Source organism: Patagioenas fasciata, chromosome 14 (genome assembly GCF_037038585.1).
Source record: "Patagioenas fasciata isolate bPatFas1 chromosome 14, bPatFas1.hap1, whole genome shotgun sequence".
NCBI lineage: Eukaryota > Metazoa > Chordata > Aves > Columbiformes > Columbidae > Patagioenas > Patagioenas fasciata.
This window is the reverse complement of record NC_092533.1, coordinates 7024268-7037811: the sequence shown is the minus strand read 5'-3', so window position 1 is coordinate 7037811 and position 13544 is coordinate 7024268. Positions and strand designations below refer to the sequence as shown.

At 55.5% G+C, this 13544-nt stretch overlaps 2 protein-coding genes across 3 annotated transcripts; both read right to left on the bottom strand.

Annotated features, from left to right (window-relative positions):
- Positions 1-411: 411 nt before the first annotated feature.
- On the bottom strand, positions 412-5054 carry CD74 (CD74 molecule). 2 transcript variants are annotated; one of them, XM_065848902.2, is made up of 9 exons: positions 4899-5054; positions 3293-3468; positions 3092-3183; positions 2942-2995; positions 2612-2707; positions 2284-2374; positions 1678-1866; positions 1263-1349; positions 412-1066 (listed from the first exon to the last, which is right to left on the bottom strand). In XM_065848902.2, the coding sequence occupies exons 1-8, from the start codon at positions 4967-4969 to the stop codon at positions 1282-1284; spliced, it is 837 nt and encodes a 278-aa protein (XP_065704974.1). In that variant the 5' UTR covers positions 4970-5054; the 3' UTR covers positions 412-1066; positions 1263-1281. The 2 variants fall into 2 exon arrangements, with proteins under 2 accessions (XP_065704974.1, XP_065704975.1); XM_065848903.2 differs by lacking the exon at positions 1678-1866.
- A 5225-nt stretch (positions 5055-10279) lies between these two features.
- On the bottom strand, positions 10280-13544 carry RPS14 (ribosomal protein S14). The gene is made up of 5 exons (XM_065849104.1): positions 13391-13544; positions 12197-12347; positions 11727-11888; positions 11156-11232; positions 10280-10388 (listed from the first exon to the last, which is right to left on the bottom strand). The coding sequence occupies exons 2-5, from the start codon at positions 12343-12345 to the stop codon at positions 10321-10323; spliced, it is 456 nt and encodes a 151-aa protein (XP_065705176.1). The 5' UTR covers positions 12346-12347; positions 13391-13544; the 3' UTR covers positions 10280-10320.

The following is a 13544-nucleotide window of genomic DNA, read 5'->3' as shown; positions in this document are numbered from 1 at the left end:
CACCCTCCTGCCTTGCTGGCAGCTGCTGCCCTGTGCCTTGTGCTGGGCTTGTTTCCTCACATTGCTCCCAGACCCGGGGTTTAGCAGGTGAGGATAAAGGGAGTGGATGCCCCCTCCCGGGCTCTGCTGCTGAGGGCAGAGCTCTCTGGCTCCCTCTGGGTGCAGGAGGGGGATGGCTCCAGGGCTGGGGACAGTTCTCCCCCCGCACTGTCACTTAAAGGTGACACCAGCCTCCTGGGGCACAGGAGAGACTGAACAAGTAATGGGCCAAGAGCGTGATGTACGTATGTATGAGCCTGGGTGAGGGCATAGGTGTCTAAGTTTCTTTGCAGAGATTTTTTTTCCCCTTTTTTTTCTTAAGATTCATTTATTTTTAACTTAGCTTCAACTCATTTGCAAGCACTGCCCTGGTGGAGTTTTTATAAGACTTTCTTATTCAAAAGTTTATTTGAAATAATTAGCTTGTGAAGTCATTTATAAAGGAACTAGCAGATAATTGGAAGCCCCTCTGCCTCCAGGGTGGGCTCCTCCACCCCGCTGTTACCCACTGCTGCGCTGTTCTCCAGCCTGAAAGCAAAAGCTGAAGGCGAGCATCTCTACAAAGCTGAGCACTCCACAGAAACACCCTTTAGTGTAGGAATCTTAACAGGGCCTCAGCCTACAGGGGTTAGTTAAGAAGCTGGTGGAGGTTGTTTTGCTGCTTTTAATGTTTGTTCAGTGTAAGAAAGCATTAGTGGCTCATTCTTCAGCAGGGGTGAGCTCTGCCACTGAGCAAAAGGCACCAGGATTTATGGCTCTGACGTTGCTGGAATCATTTTCCAACCTGCTTTACCCCGACTCCAAGGGAACACTCCATCTCTAGCACTGATCCCGGTGGCAGCTCAGCCCTGCAGCAGGGGAGGGGTCGCAACCAATGCCTGAAGGGGCAGGAACACCCAGGGGTGCCCGCTGTTAATCGTCTCAGGAAAGCAATGTAAGAGCAGAAATGAAGTAGAGAAAAAAACAAACGTGGGAGCTGGGATGCTGAAGAGGGGACAGGCATCTGCTGGCATCCTCTTCTACTTGCCTGTTTTGGGGAAAGAGAGGAGGGGGTCAGAAAGGTGGCTCCAACCCCCCCCCCCAAAGCCCAGGCTGCTTTCGCCATGTCTCCATCACCACCCTCCACCCCCCAGCAGTGCTGGTCTGGCTCTTGGGGCTGGACCTGTGCCTCCCCCAGTCCCACCTCCTTTCCCTGACACCCCCAGGCCCACTTGGCCTCTCACCTTTCTCCAGACCCAGCTTCTACATGTCCACCCCAGAGGCCATCCCTGGCTCCACAGTGGTGGTAGCGACAGTGGTCGTGGTGGTATCTGTAGGAGAGGGGACAGAATACAGGTACTGGACCCCCCATCACCACCATCCCTCTGAAGGCAGTGGAGGAGAGCCTGCACCCACCCCCTGAACCCCCCCTGTTTGGGGACTGGGGGGCTCATGGAAAACTTTGACTGCCATCACTGCAGCTACCCCAGGAGGGCTGTGCCTGGGGTTTTTAGGGTCCCCTCCATCCCTTACATGCTGGCACATGGTTGAGGGATGCTCCACAGCTTAGACATCCTCTCCTTCCTGAACACATGCAAAATGGGTCACAGCATCCACAAACGCTGCTAATTCCTTTCCTTCCCCTCCCTGGTGACCTACCGGGGCAGTCCAGTTTTTCCCGAGTGGCAGTGCCCTCAATCCTGGTGCCATTTTTGTAGGAGCACCAGCAGTAGCCCGTGCTGGCATTGCACTGCTTTGGCAGGTAGTCGCCGCTCTCATCGCACTGGGGTCGGAAGCGACCCGGATGGACACCCCCAAAATTGGCCTCCGCCTGGCATTTAGTTTGCACTAGGGCAATAAAAACAAAGGGGAGACATGGTGAGCCCCCCCCGGGCCCTTCTGCTGCCCAGCGGCCTCAGTGGGAGCTTTTTATCCAGAAGCAGTTAAATTTAATGCAAGAGGCGAACAAGCCCCACCCCGGTGACCTCTCCAAAGCTCCTAGGCTACCCAGGGACTGAGGATTTGGTGTGGTGCTCTGGCTTTTCAGGCATTTGCTCATCTTGAATGCCCCATGGCCAGGGGCTCTCTGATGTCCTAAAGGCCACCAACTGGAGGCTCCTCAAGGAACCAGGAGGTCCATGACTGGCCAGGGGACAGAGGGGCCGGTTGCCTCTGGAATGGGCATGTTGGCACCTCCTGGGGGGTGGTTGTCCCAAAAGGGTCAGTCCCGGCCCTCCCCAGCTCAGCAGCCCCCATCCCTGATACCTTTCTCTGCTGGGATCATCTTAGGATCCTCTGGCTTGGGGTTCTTGGCCATTTCAAACAGCAGCCACTTGTGCATCCAGGATTCAAAGGCCTGCAGTGAGGGGAACCAGCATGTTAATGTGGACAGGGGGTACACCATGGGGGAACCATGCTCCGAGCTCCAGCCTGGACCAGGGAAGGTAGTGAGCAGCACCACCTCCCTTGGGGTGGGAGTAACCCAAGCATGACTCAAGCAGGACTTTGCTTTTCCAGGTGGGGACACCCCACTCCCTCCCTAAAGCAGGGGTGCTCCTGGAAGGGACAGGGTAGGTTGGCAGTGAGCACTGACCTTCCATTCCACATCAGTCATGGTATTCTTCAGGGTCTTCATGTTGTTCATCAGGTTGGCCTTCAGATCTGGGAATATCTTCCTGGGGTCTCCTTGCTGCAGAACGACCACCACAGTGAGACAGGGCAAAGAAAAATGAAGTGTGGGGGCAGTGAAGCTCTGCTTATTTCAGCCAGATGGACATTGCAGGAGGCCAGGAGCTCCCACCAGCTCAGAGCACCCCAAGAGACCCCAGACCCAGCCAAGAGACAGCTTGAAACCAGAAGCAGAGGGTCCCTCCTACAGCACAGGAGGCAGCTATGCAGTTGGTGGGGGAGCTGGGGACCTTACCAGCAGCAGGTGCTTCACTTGGTCCTCGGTTCTGTTGCTGGGGGGTGACATGTCCTCAAGAGAAAAGGCAAAGAGGCAGTGTGAGCGCAAGGGCTGGCAGCGAGCCCTGGGGGCAGCGGCCAGTGCCAAGTGGCGGTGGGCATCTCTTACCATGATCTCTGCAGAGGGGGCGAGAGGCAGGACCCTCATGGCCAGGGGTGTGTTCACCATGGCCATCTTCATCTTGTTGGCCGGCTTGGCACCTGTCAAGGAAGGAGCAGTGTGAGGGGGCCTGGCTGGGTGGTCCAGGGGGGTCCCATCCCCTCTCCCTGGCCACCCCCCAGCCATGCTGGTGCTCATGGGGTTACTGACTTGCAGGCAGCTTCCTCTGCAGTGCTTCCAGCTGCAGGGTCTGGGTGGTCTTGGTCAGTTTGCTGATCTGCCCATTCTGCTGGTAGACGAAGTAGACGGTGACAGCCTGGCCAGCGATCAGCAGGGCCACCAGGATGGAGAGCGTGGAGAGGGCAGCTTTGCGGCCCCATGCAGACCTGCAGGACATGGAGAGGGAGCTCAGCCCTGGCCACCAGCTGCAGATGGCCTCATACTCTGCTGTCACTGCCCCCCCAAAAACACCTCCTGCAGCCCATGACACTGTCCCGCGCTGCCTCAAGCACCCCCTCCCAGGGGGGTTGCAGCCAGACAAATGGAAATTTCCCTGTCGCAGTGTGCAGAAGTGAAATCTCAGCGTGAAGGACATTCCTCCGCACATGGAGGAACCGAAACCCACTGCTGGGGTGAGTGGAGGCAGACATGGGAGGGTACTGGAGGAGCATGTGGGCACACAGGGTCTGCAGGCAGGACACTGCCAGGGGAATTGGGGGCACAGCATCACTCTGGGTGATGAAGCCTTACGAGTCCCACAGGGCAGAGGACATATGTCATGGGATGCCATATTGCACTTGATTTTTAAAAATTTGGGCAAAAAGCAAAGGTGCGGGGCACCCCGAGGCTGCGGGCAGCACGCAGGCAGGCCAGGCAGGTGGGTGTCACGGTGCTGCCACCGCACTCAGGTGCCAAGTGAAGGCAAAGCCAAGTGCCCCACAGCCACCCACTATGCTGCCAAGGCCTCCCCGGGCCAGATTCTGCCCCGCCGAGGGGAATGGGGTGCTGGTGGGGTGCAGGGGTGTCCCAGGGAGCCACCACCAGCCTCCGCTGCCCGAGCAGGTGGGGGCACCCATGGGTGGTGCCGCTGCTGCAGGCGAAGTCCGGAGCGGGACGCGCTGCGGGGTTGTCTGCCTAGTGACTGATGATGTCAGAGCTCCCGGGCTTCTGATTGGTTAGAGTGTTTGGGGATGCCCTCAAGTTGGGAGATGGGGAGTGGTTGGGACAGGGGGGTGGCTGGGATGGCGGTGGGGGAGGTGGCCCCACAAAGCCGGATGGGTCCTGGGTCTACACTGTGCCCCCCCTGCCTCATAGCCACGTCATCAGCCTTCCTGCCCCATAGCCACACTGTGCCCCCCACCCCATAGCCACTGCGTGACCCTGCCTGCCCCATAGTCACGCTGAAGCCCCCAGCCTCATAGACATGACTTGAACCTGCCTCTGCCCCACAAACGTGCCGTAGCCCCATCTGCGCCATAGTTACCCCATGAACTTGTCCACCCCACAGCCACGGCATGCCCCCATCCGCCCCACAGATATACTATGACCCCCCTTGACCTCACAGCCACCCCATCGTCCCACCCATCTCACAGCCTGCCTGCCCCACAGACACCCCACGGCCCCCTTGGCTGCACAGTGTCCCATAGCCACAGTGTGACCCCACACACCTTCTGCCCCATAGCTGCTCTGTGCCCCCTTAGCCCAACTGTAGCCCCTTCCAACCCACGGCCATGCAATGTCCCCCCTGACCCATGTCCCCATTGTGCCCGCGTCGCCCTCCCCACACCCCCTGCCGCACACCCCATGTCCCCAGCACCTCTGGGCGTCCCCAAGACTGAGCACACCGCTGCCACGGTCGGACATGAGGTCCCGCTGCTCCTCCGCCATGGCTCCGCTGTCGGCACCTCGATAAGCAATGAGCACCCCGAGTGCCACTGCTGGAAATACCCCCGGGGACGCCACCCTGCCCCGCCACCCCGGGGGGGGTAAAAAAAAAGTCCCATTGGCTGCCAGCACCCACATCACCCGTTGCCAGGCAGACCTCTGCTCGGCAGGTCTCTGATTCAGACATAACGCTGAATCCGACCGTGAGCGCTGTGGCCGGTTCGTGGGACATCGTTCCCCACCCCACTGCCACGGGCGGGACATGACTCCCAGCCTGGTGTCACCCTGTTCCATGGGCCTGGGGACTATGGCACCCCTGCGGGGAGGGCAGGAGGTGGGATGTGGGGTGCAGGAGCTGGAATATGGGGTACAGGAGGTGAGAAGTGGGATGTGGAGGTGAGATGAGGGAGGTGGGCATGAGAAAGGAGGTGGGATGCGGAGGTGAGATGCAAAGGTGGGATGCAGAAGGTGGGATGCCATGGGGAGGGCTCCCGTCACCAAAGGCTGAGCAGGACCCCTGTGGGGACATGCCGTCAGGGTACACCCCTCCTCACTCACCTTCGCTGCCTGGGAAAAGCTGCATTTTGACACAAACTCTCCCTCAAGGGACATTTTGGACTCTCCAAGATGGGGGTGCTTGGCCAGCGCCTCTCAGGCTGAGTGGGTAACAATTAAAGGACCACCGAGTGTTTTCAAGCCCCTTTCTGTCTTGTGACACCACCTTGCCCGGCCTGCAGTGGCACTGGGGATCTGAACCCCAAAACCTGAGAGGGAATGAGCAGTCCCCCAAGGTGGGTGACCCCAAAGCACCAGTGGGAGTGGGGCAGCTGGCTTCTCAGCCCACCCCACAGTCCTGCTAGGGCTCCATGGGTGAGAGCAGCCACCCACCCCCATAATGCTGATTTTAGGTGACTTTATATGAGGATCCGGGGCCGCCCGGGGGTAACACGTCCCCAGCGCCAGCGCTGCGCCGTGGGGCTTGGCCTTGCTGGCCACACCGCACCCAGCACTGGGCCAGCTCCAGCCTCAGGACCCAGCATGTTGGTGGGCAGGGCCCAGCCAAAAGTGAAACTCCAAGCATGAAATTAGAAGCAATTTGCTCAGGCGTCACTAGTTACCAGGCAAACCTCCCCACACACAGCCCAAGGGCCAGAGAGTGGAGAGGGTTTCTCCGGCAGCTCCATACTTTCTCCCAGTCAGTCCCAGAACCTTCCAGGGTACAGAATATCCTAAAGCATTTCCAAGGAGCATGGCAGGGTTTCCTGGCAGATGCTGTTTCTGGAGGAGAAGCAGGAGGTGGTGGGATGATGCTCTGGCTTCCCAGGTGGGATATCGCAGCCCCTGTGCAGATTTTGGTGCTCAGAGCCTGGTCCCATCCCCGAGCTCATATGAACCAGCTGGGGAAGTCCCGGGGGCACCCAGGGGTGCGGGGACCCACTGTCCAATTGTGCCTGTCAGCCTCACCTCGGGCCCCTGCACTCCCAGATCCTGCCCCCACCTGCATTCCTCCCTGGAGGCTATTTTGAAGACAATTTATCTGCTACTTTTTAGGTGATGTTGCATTTAGAAATCACCCAAGGTGTTTAAAAAAGAGAAAGGAATTAAAAAAAAAAAAAAAAGAAGAAGAGAAAGAGCATATAAAACCCTTCCATAATTGTTTCAGCTCTCCCCTCGCTCTCAGCCCACAGCAAGCACAGGGGGTTTGGGGGAACACGGGTCTTTCTCACAGCCTCGCTAGGGCCGCGCGCCCTCACGCTCCAGGCGCGTTCTATGACCGGCCCCAGCTCTAAGGGGAACTAAGTCTCAACAGGAACTCACCCAGAAAACCCGCAGTGATTTCATGCAGCTGAGCCCAACTCTGCAAACCACAAACACAGGAGATAAACTTGGGGGTGGGAGAGACCCCCACATCCCCTCACGGGCAGGCTGAGCTCCCAGCCCAGCTGGGGACTGTCAGCACCAAACCAGTTCTCGCTCTGCACACAGACATTTCCATTAACTGATGTAGTGCTTCTATTCCCCTCCCGCTATACCTATCTGCACAGGGATGTGGCATATAAAGTGTTTTAAATCTGTAAACTGACTTTCCTGGGAAGACACAGAGCAGCTTTCAGCCCGCCTCATCCCCCTCTCGTTCTTCCATAGCCTGGGGCTGGCACCCAGGCACAGCACAGGCTCCTCACCACCCTGTCACCCCCAGGGCTTCATATTTGTTCACATTTTATGCTGCTCATGAAAAATTTGATAGGTATCATTACAGGATGGTGGAGAACCAGCTGCCTTTTGGGGGAAAAGCAGCCATCTGGAGCAAGGAGCATTCTCAGGGCTCAGCTCAGATCTGCTCATTCTCTCAGCGCCTTGTCCCAAGCCAGCAGAGCAATTATTTCAGGCTGGGAGGTAGAAATAAAACCATGGGCATTCACGTGAAGCCATTTGTTACCAAACGAGCCTCCACCTCGCAGCCCCTGCACAGCCTGACGTTGGGTGAAAACCCCACATTTCTCATTCTTGGCAGCACAGGATCAGCCTCGGGCAAACCGGAGGGGAACGGCCCAGCCGCAGGGCTCAGCAGTGAACACAGACCCATCTACAGGGGCTTCGTAAGCTGGGGATGTGCTGCAGCCCCAAGCAGCCCCATGGTCTCGGTGGGATGAGCATCCCAGCCGGGGAGACGCAGGGTGGGCAGCCACATATGTCCCCCCACACACAGCCGGGGAGCCATCACTCAGATGCAGGGGGGTTTGCAGGTGACATGGCTCCTCACCGGATCACACAAGACAAGCCAGCTGAGTAGGGGCAGGAACAGGCAAGAGCCATGAAACCATCCACCAGGTCACCCAGGAGAGTCTTTCTCTCCAGACAGCCCAGAACAAGCGCTGGACAGCCAGCTCCACACAGCTCCCGCCTGGCTCTCCTGTTTCTCTTCCTCATTCACCATTTCTCCCCTGGGGGAGGTTCAAACTGACGCAGGACGCTGTTTCAAAGACATTCGGTCAGCTAAGAAATAAAAGTCATTTTTGCCACGGTGTAGTGAGCCCAGGCACACCCTGCCCAGGGCACAGCATAGCAAGGGCAGCGAGTGGCAGGGGCTGGGCTTAGAGCAGCCTTGCACTCCCAGCAGAGCTCCTGAATCTGAAGATTAAAGCCCAGCAAAGCAAATCCCCTTCCTGCACTGGGAAGAGCTCCCGCCACCTGTGCGAGCCCCAGAAAACCTTGCGGGGGAGGATACACCAAGCAGGAGAGGTCTGGGTTCCTCCTGCCTTGGGTTAGACACGAAGGTCTCAGCTTGTGCTTCAACAACCTGCTCCAAAAAAACAACATCGCCGCAGGGCAGTTGTGCTCTGCCACAGTTTCCATCCTCGGTGGGCAGCAGAAGGGAGATGGAACTGAGCAGAAAACATCACAAACTGCACCCAAAGAGACAAAATAGGTCTATTGAGTTTGTACCGCTGCAAAGGTCCTGCCTCGGATGTTATGTTCCTATAGAGCTTTCCACAAATGTACCCTGTGAAGCAGCCACATTGTAACCTGGGACAGAGTAACATCCACCAGAACAGCAACAGGCTTCACTGCATACAGTATTTAAGAAAACAAAACAAAACTAAAGCTGTTAGTGACACACCACACCTCTGCTTCCCTCTCCCCACGCACCTCTACCCTCTTCCCTTCTCAGTTCAGCTCCACGTTGGCTGAGCTACTGGTTTCACGTTTGCAGCACCTTCTCCACACAGAGTTCAAATAACACTTCAAGGACAGGAAAACAGTGATTTGAACAGCAAATAGTGTACTTCTAGGACAGTAAGGCAAGTTTATTTCTATAAAGTTTTCCATGGACCTATATAAAATTACAAATAAAACACTCTGTCTGTGCCAAGGGAAATGCTGGCTTAGGAACATCTGTCCAGGCTGAGATTTTTTTTTCCACAGAAAAAGGAAGTCATGTATTAAGTAACAGTTTGCAGAAAACCCAGCAGCAGTTTGCTTGCTCACAAGCCCAGCTTTCTTTTCCACAGCAGGGACACCTCCAAGAGATCATGACTCACTTTGAAACCACAAGCATCCAAGTTTTCGCTATAAAGACTGAGAAGCACCATTGGCTTCACATGAAACAGGGACCTTCCTCCACAGTGAAACTTGTCCCCTTTTACCACGCAAGAAATGGCTCAACAACCAAGCACCAAACCCAACAGGAGCAACGTGCCCTGTGTCCAGCCCAGGACAAGTAACTTCACCAGAACAGAGTGTTAAGAGTAGAACACCTCCACTGTCGGCCAATGTGTCTTTCCCGTGAGGGGAACGAGGCTCAGGAGTGGGTGAAGGAATCCCCCATGAAGCGCTTGAAGATGCAAAAGCGTGGGAAGGAGCCCACACAAAATCTGAGGCTCTCCAGCCTCAGGATCTGCAGGCAGACCTTGTCCAAGAGCCCAGCACATCAGAACACTGCCTTCCAGCTTGATTTTATAGCTCACACTTCGTGTATAAGACTATTCATATTTGCCACATAACTGTGCTAAGAATCCTGTTTTTCAACCAATTCTGACCAATAACCATCACTTTAAGCTTGACCACAAGTATTCCTGGACAAACATCTTACCAGCTCCAGATGAGCTCCCTCGCTCAGTGCCAGGAGTCCCACTGATCAGTCGACTGCAAGAGAGGCACAACCTGATGAGTTGTAGCCATCTCTACAACAAACTACTGACTGCAGGGCTGGGGAGAGCACAGGACACACAAGACAGGCCCACAACGAACCAGGCACTGTGTGTACTGTGGCTGATGTCACCATTTCACAGGAGGAATTTTGATTTTATCTCTCTCAAAGCCACAGCTATTTTAACCACAGGCATACAGGACCCTGACACCACGAGCACATAGACCTCACCTATCTTAAACTGTAATCAAGTAGCGTAAGCTCCCAAAATCTTCTCTGGGTCTAAAAATCCTGCTGCAGCCAAGGAAGCAACAGGAACAGGGCTGATTTCAAAGCCTGGAGAGCTGGGAAGAGAACATTGGCGGCAGCACATCTCGTGGACGGCAAACATGAGTGCAGGCAGCCAGGCGAGACTAAGTTAGGAGTAATTTTGCTTAAGTACCTCTAGAAATATAAATATATAAACAGAGCGGCTAAGGGACCTGTAATTCCAGTGCTTTTAGCAGCTTTCTCAGTGTATGTCCAAAAGCACCTCAGCCGCAGCAGTACTAACAACCCAAACCAGAAGCCCGGCTTTAGAGGATAAGCCATTCACGGATGTAATTAAATTGAAGCCACTCAGCTCCTGAGCGTACCCCAGTAAGAAAACGCATGGCAGAGAAGAGGTTTAAAAGAGCTTTAATAACCAAAGGTGCAGCATTGTTTACAGACGACGTCCACGGCGACCACCCTTTCTGCGAGTGCTGTCAGAGGGGATGGGGGTGACATCCTCTGTGAGGAAAAGAAAACACAAAACACACCGTTACCTTCCAGAGGTACCCCAAGAAAGCAAGTAGGCATGACCACCCTGCCCCAGCTGTCACCCCAACATCCCCCAGCTGCACCTTGTCGTCAGCCAGCACAGGAGCCAGGCTCAGCCACAACACATGCTCAGTGGAGCGAAGATATACATGAATACATCAAGGGTTGGATGCCCACGGCTTTTAACACTCCAGAAGTAAAAATCCCCACTTCACTTAAACCAAGCATCTGCAGCGTTTCCAAAGAAACAGAGGGTGTCTGGTGTAACTTCCAGAGTGCCAACACTGATGCTTCTCGTGACTCCTCTACAAAGTCTGGGACTATCCCTCACACAGTTGGAGGAACTGCATTATTACTCAGTCATAGGCTCAAACCAAGGCCGACACAACATTTCTGAGTGACAGAACAGCTTCAGCACAAACACTACTACGTAAAAGGAGCACGAGCGCCTTGCTGTGCGGCTGGGGCTTGTGGTGCAGCCAGACCCCTGGTTTCTGCAGTCTGCTCACGCCACCTCCTGGTGAATCCTCCATTTACCAATCTGTTTAAATTAAATTTCACCTACAGCGGCACCTGACACAGACCAAGAACGTCCCAAGTGAAGCCATAAAAAGGGGCACGTATGCCTATAAAGCTCCTTTTACTAAACAATCCCTCAAAACTATTTTTTGAGGTAGCAAGGCTCTGCACTGATATCATGACACACACATCCAGCAACCACTTTCTCCATCACTCACCAATGCGGCCGATCTTCATTCCAGATCGGGCCAGAGCTCTCAGGGCTGACTGGGCACCAGGTCCAGGAGTCTTGGTCCTGCAGGAGAGAACCCATAAGCTCTTAAATGATTCAGAAAGTGGACACAGCTCGCAAACAACTGACAACGTTAAAAATCACAGTTTCCTCACCTCAAAACATTCCGATAGAAGAACTTGCCTTTTTCCCACCCCCAGACCCTAACCATTCCCACACCAACAGCCACCGGACACACACTTCACTCTCATGCCAAGGTAATCTCCAAATGTGACAGCACTTCCCCACTCACTACCAGATAAATCAGAGCACAGCACAGCTCTGGCCAACTGAAGACGTCCATCCCAAATGGGTTCCAGGTGCTCAGCGAGAGATGACCACATCAGCCACTCACCACACAATGAGACAGACACCCTTCAGGTCAAATCTAGTGTCAAATTCCCAGAGTGCATCCACCTTCCCAACTAAGGCAGCACAAAGAAGGGATGTGGTGCCACTTGGCCAGGTTCTGAGACCAGGCAGACCTTCCAGGAATGACAGGGTTCAGCCCAATGTACCTGTTGCCACCGGTGGCACGCAGCTTGATGTGCAGGGCAGTGATGCCCAGTTCCTTGCACCTCTGTGCAACGTCCTGGGCTGCCAGCATTGCCGCGTAGGGAGAAGACTCGTCTCGGTCAGCCTTCACCTTCATGCCACCAGTCACACGGCAGATGGTTTCCCTACAACACAGGAAAATATTCAGAAAACAACGTCCTTCCTCTTTCCTCCCCACAAACCAGCTCCTCGGTACACACAGAACCTGTTATTTCAAATGTTACTGGATCAATAAGCTGCCAACTGGTACCTCGGGCACAATATTCATCGCAGAGGAACACACCAAGCCATCTGGTCTGTGTTCAGGGACACATACCACCTCAGATTGCAGCTCAACAGAAGCTCAAGGAGTGTGGTGGAGCCTCTGGCCAAATGTGATTTCTGTTTTCAAAAGCCAGGTACTGCAGGGAGGTGCCTGGCTTTCAGTACTCACTTGCCAGAGAGATCAGTCACGTGGACAAAAGTATCATTGAAGGAAGCGAAGATGTGGCAGACACCAAACACGTTTTCTCCTTCAGCAACCTGAGGTCCCAAGCTGATGACCTGTTCCTCTTTCTTCTCCTTGCCCTTACGAGGTGCCATTTCTGAACAAAAAGAAATAAAAGTATGAGTGATGGTGAATTTCTCAACATTCACTTACAGGATTTTATCGACCTCCCTGCTACTGCAACCTTTTACCAAGCAACATGAGTTATCAACAGTAAAACGCAAACAGTAATTTTGGGGTACAACTGGACTTCCTAAAAAACCCCAATGCTGCCAGCTTTGCTGCATCTGGGCAGACAGGCCACCACCAACTGTTCAGTGGGGGTTCCAGCTGCACTTCACAGCAGAAGCTAAGCTGTGCTTCATGTCAGCTCAGGCACAGCCAAGCACACAAGAGTCCCTTTCCTCTATAACCAGAAACACCGGAGCACAGGGAGATGGTTCCCTCTTGCCCCCTCCTGCCAAACACCAGCTACAACTGGCGCTTTGCACAACAGAAATGTCTAACAGCTTAATTAGGGATATCAACCCAAGCACGACCTAGTTTTATCCACAGGCCTCTCAGCACGACGGTTCTCTCTCCACACACCGAACAACCAAGGCCCAACACGGTCACTCCACAAAGCGCATCCCCTTCCTGGCACAGTCAGCCAAACTTTGGTGGATGCTATTGTCCCCAGCTGGGGTCCACAAAGCCCAGCGGTATCTACACGACAACCGACGCAAAGGCCGAGCCGTGAGCGCTAGGACCCCGATCTTAACCTCAGAACTACGCACCCGCTGCTCTTTAACGACTGCGTGAAACCGCAGCCCCGGCCGCTGAGGGTCGGGCTCACACCACCAGGCCCGCAGCCCCGGCCGAGCACAGAGCCACGGTCCAGCCTCCCGACTCCTCCACGTCGCCAGGCCCAGCCGCCCTCCAGCCCTAGCCGGGAGCGCCGATCCATCCCCCAGGCACCCAGCTACGCCGGCTCCCGGCTCGCCCGCGGCCTAACGTCCCGCTCCGCCGGACGCGCCTCCCCTGCGCCGGGCCCGCTGCTCCGCGGAGTCCCGGGCCCGATGAAGCGGGGGTCGGATGGGGAGGCCGCGGGGAGGCGCGGATGGGCGGATGGCGGCGGGTGCGCCGCAGCCCCACACTCACCTGCACGTCTGCTCCGGCGGTCGCCGCTGGAAAGGAAGTGGCGGCGTCAGGGAGCGGAAGTCACCGCCGCTCACCCGGAAGTGATGGCGGGAGGCGGCTGAGTGCTGCCGGGCAAGCAGCGTTTCGCCGGTCGCAAGCGCAGGACTCTTCCCCT

What these genes read in the sequence shown, in the direction of transcription:
- CD74 (XM_065848902.2), bottom strand. Translation starts at nt 4,969, where the DNA reads ATGGCGGAGGAGCAGCGGGACCTCATGTCCGACCGTGGCAGCGGTGTG. An exon ending in AAGTGAAGCACCTGCTGCTG is followed by an intron (nt 2,708 to 2,941) that starts GTAAGGTCCCCA and finishes GTCGTTCTGCAG; the next exon opens with CAAGGAGACCCCAGGAAGAT. An exon ending in GATGATCCCAGCAGAGAAAG is followed by an intron (nt 1,867 to 2,283) that starts GTATCAGGGATG and finishes TTATTGCCCTAG; the next exon opens with TGCAAACTAAATGCCAGGCG.
- RPS14 (XM_065849104.1), bottom strand. Translation starts at nt 12,345, where the DNA reads ATGGCACCTCGTAAGGGCAAGGAGAAGAAAGAGGAACAGGTCATCAGC. An exon ending in CGTGCCACCGGTGGCAACAG is followed by an intron (nt 11,233 to 11,726) that starts GTACATTGGGCT and finishes TCTCTCCTGCAG; the next exon opens with GACCAAGACTCCTGGACCTG. An exon ending in AATGAAGATCGGCCGCATTG is followed by an intron (nt 10,389 to 11,155) that starts GTGAGTGATGGA and finishes TTTTCCTCACAG; the next exon opens with AGGATGTCACCCCCATCCCC.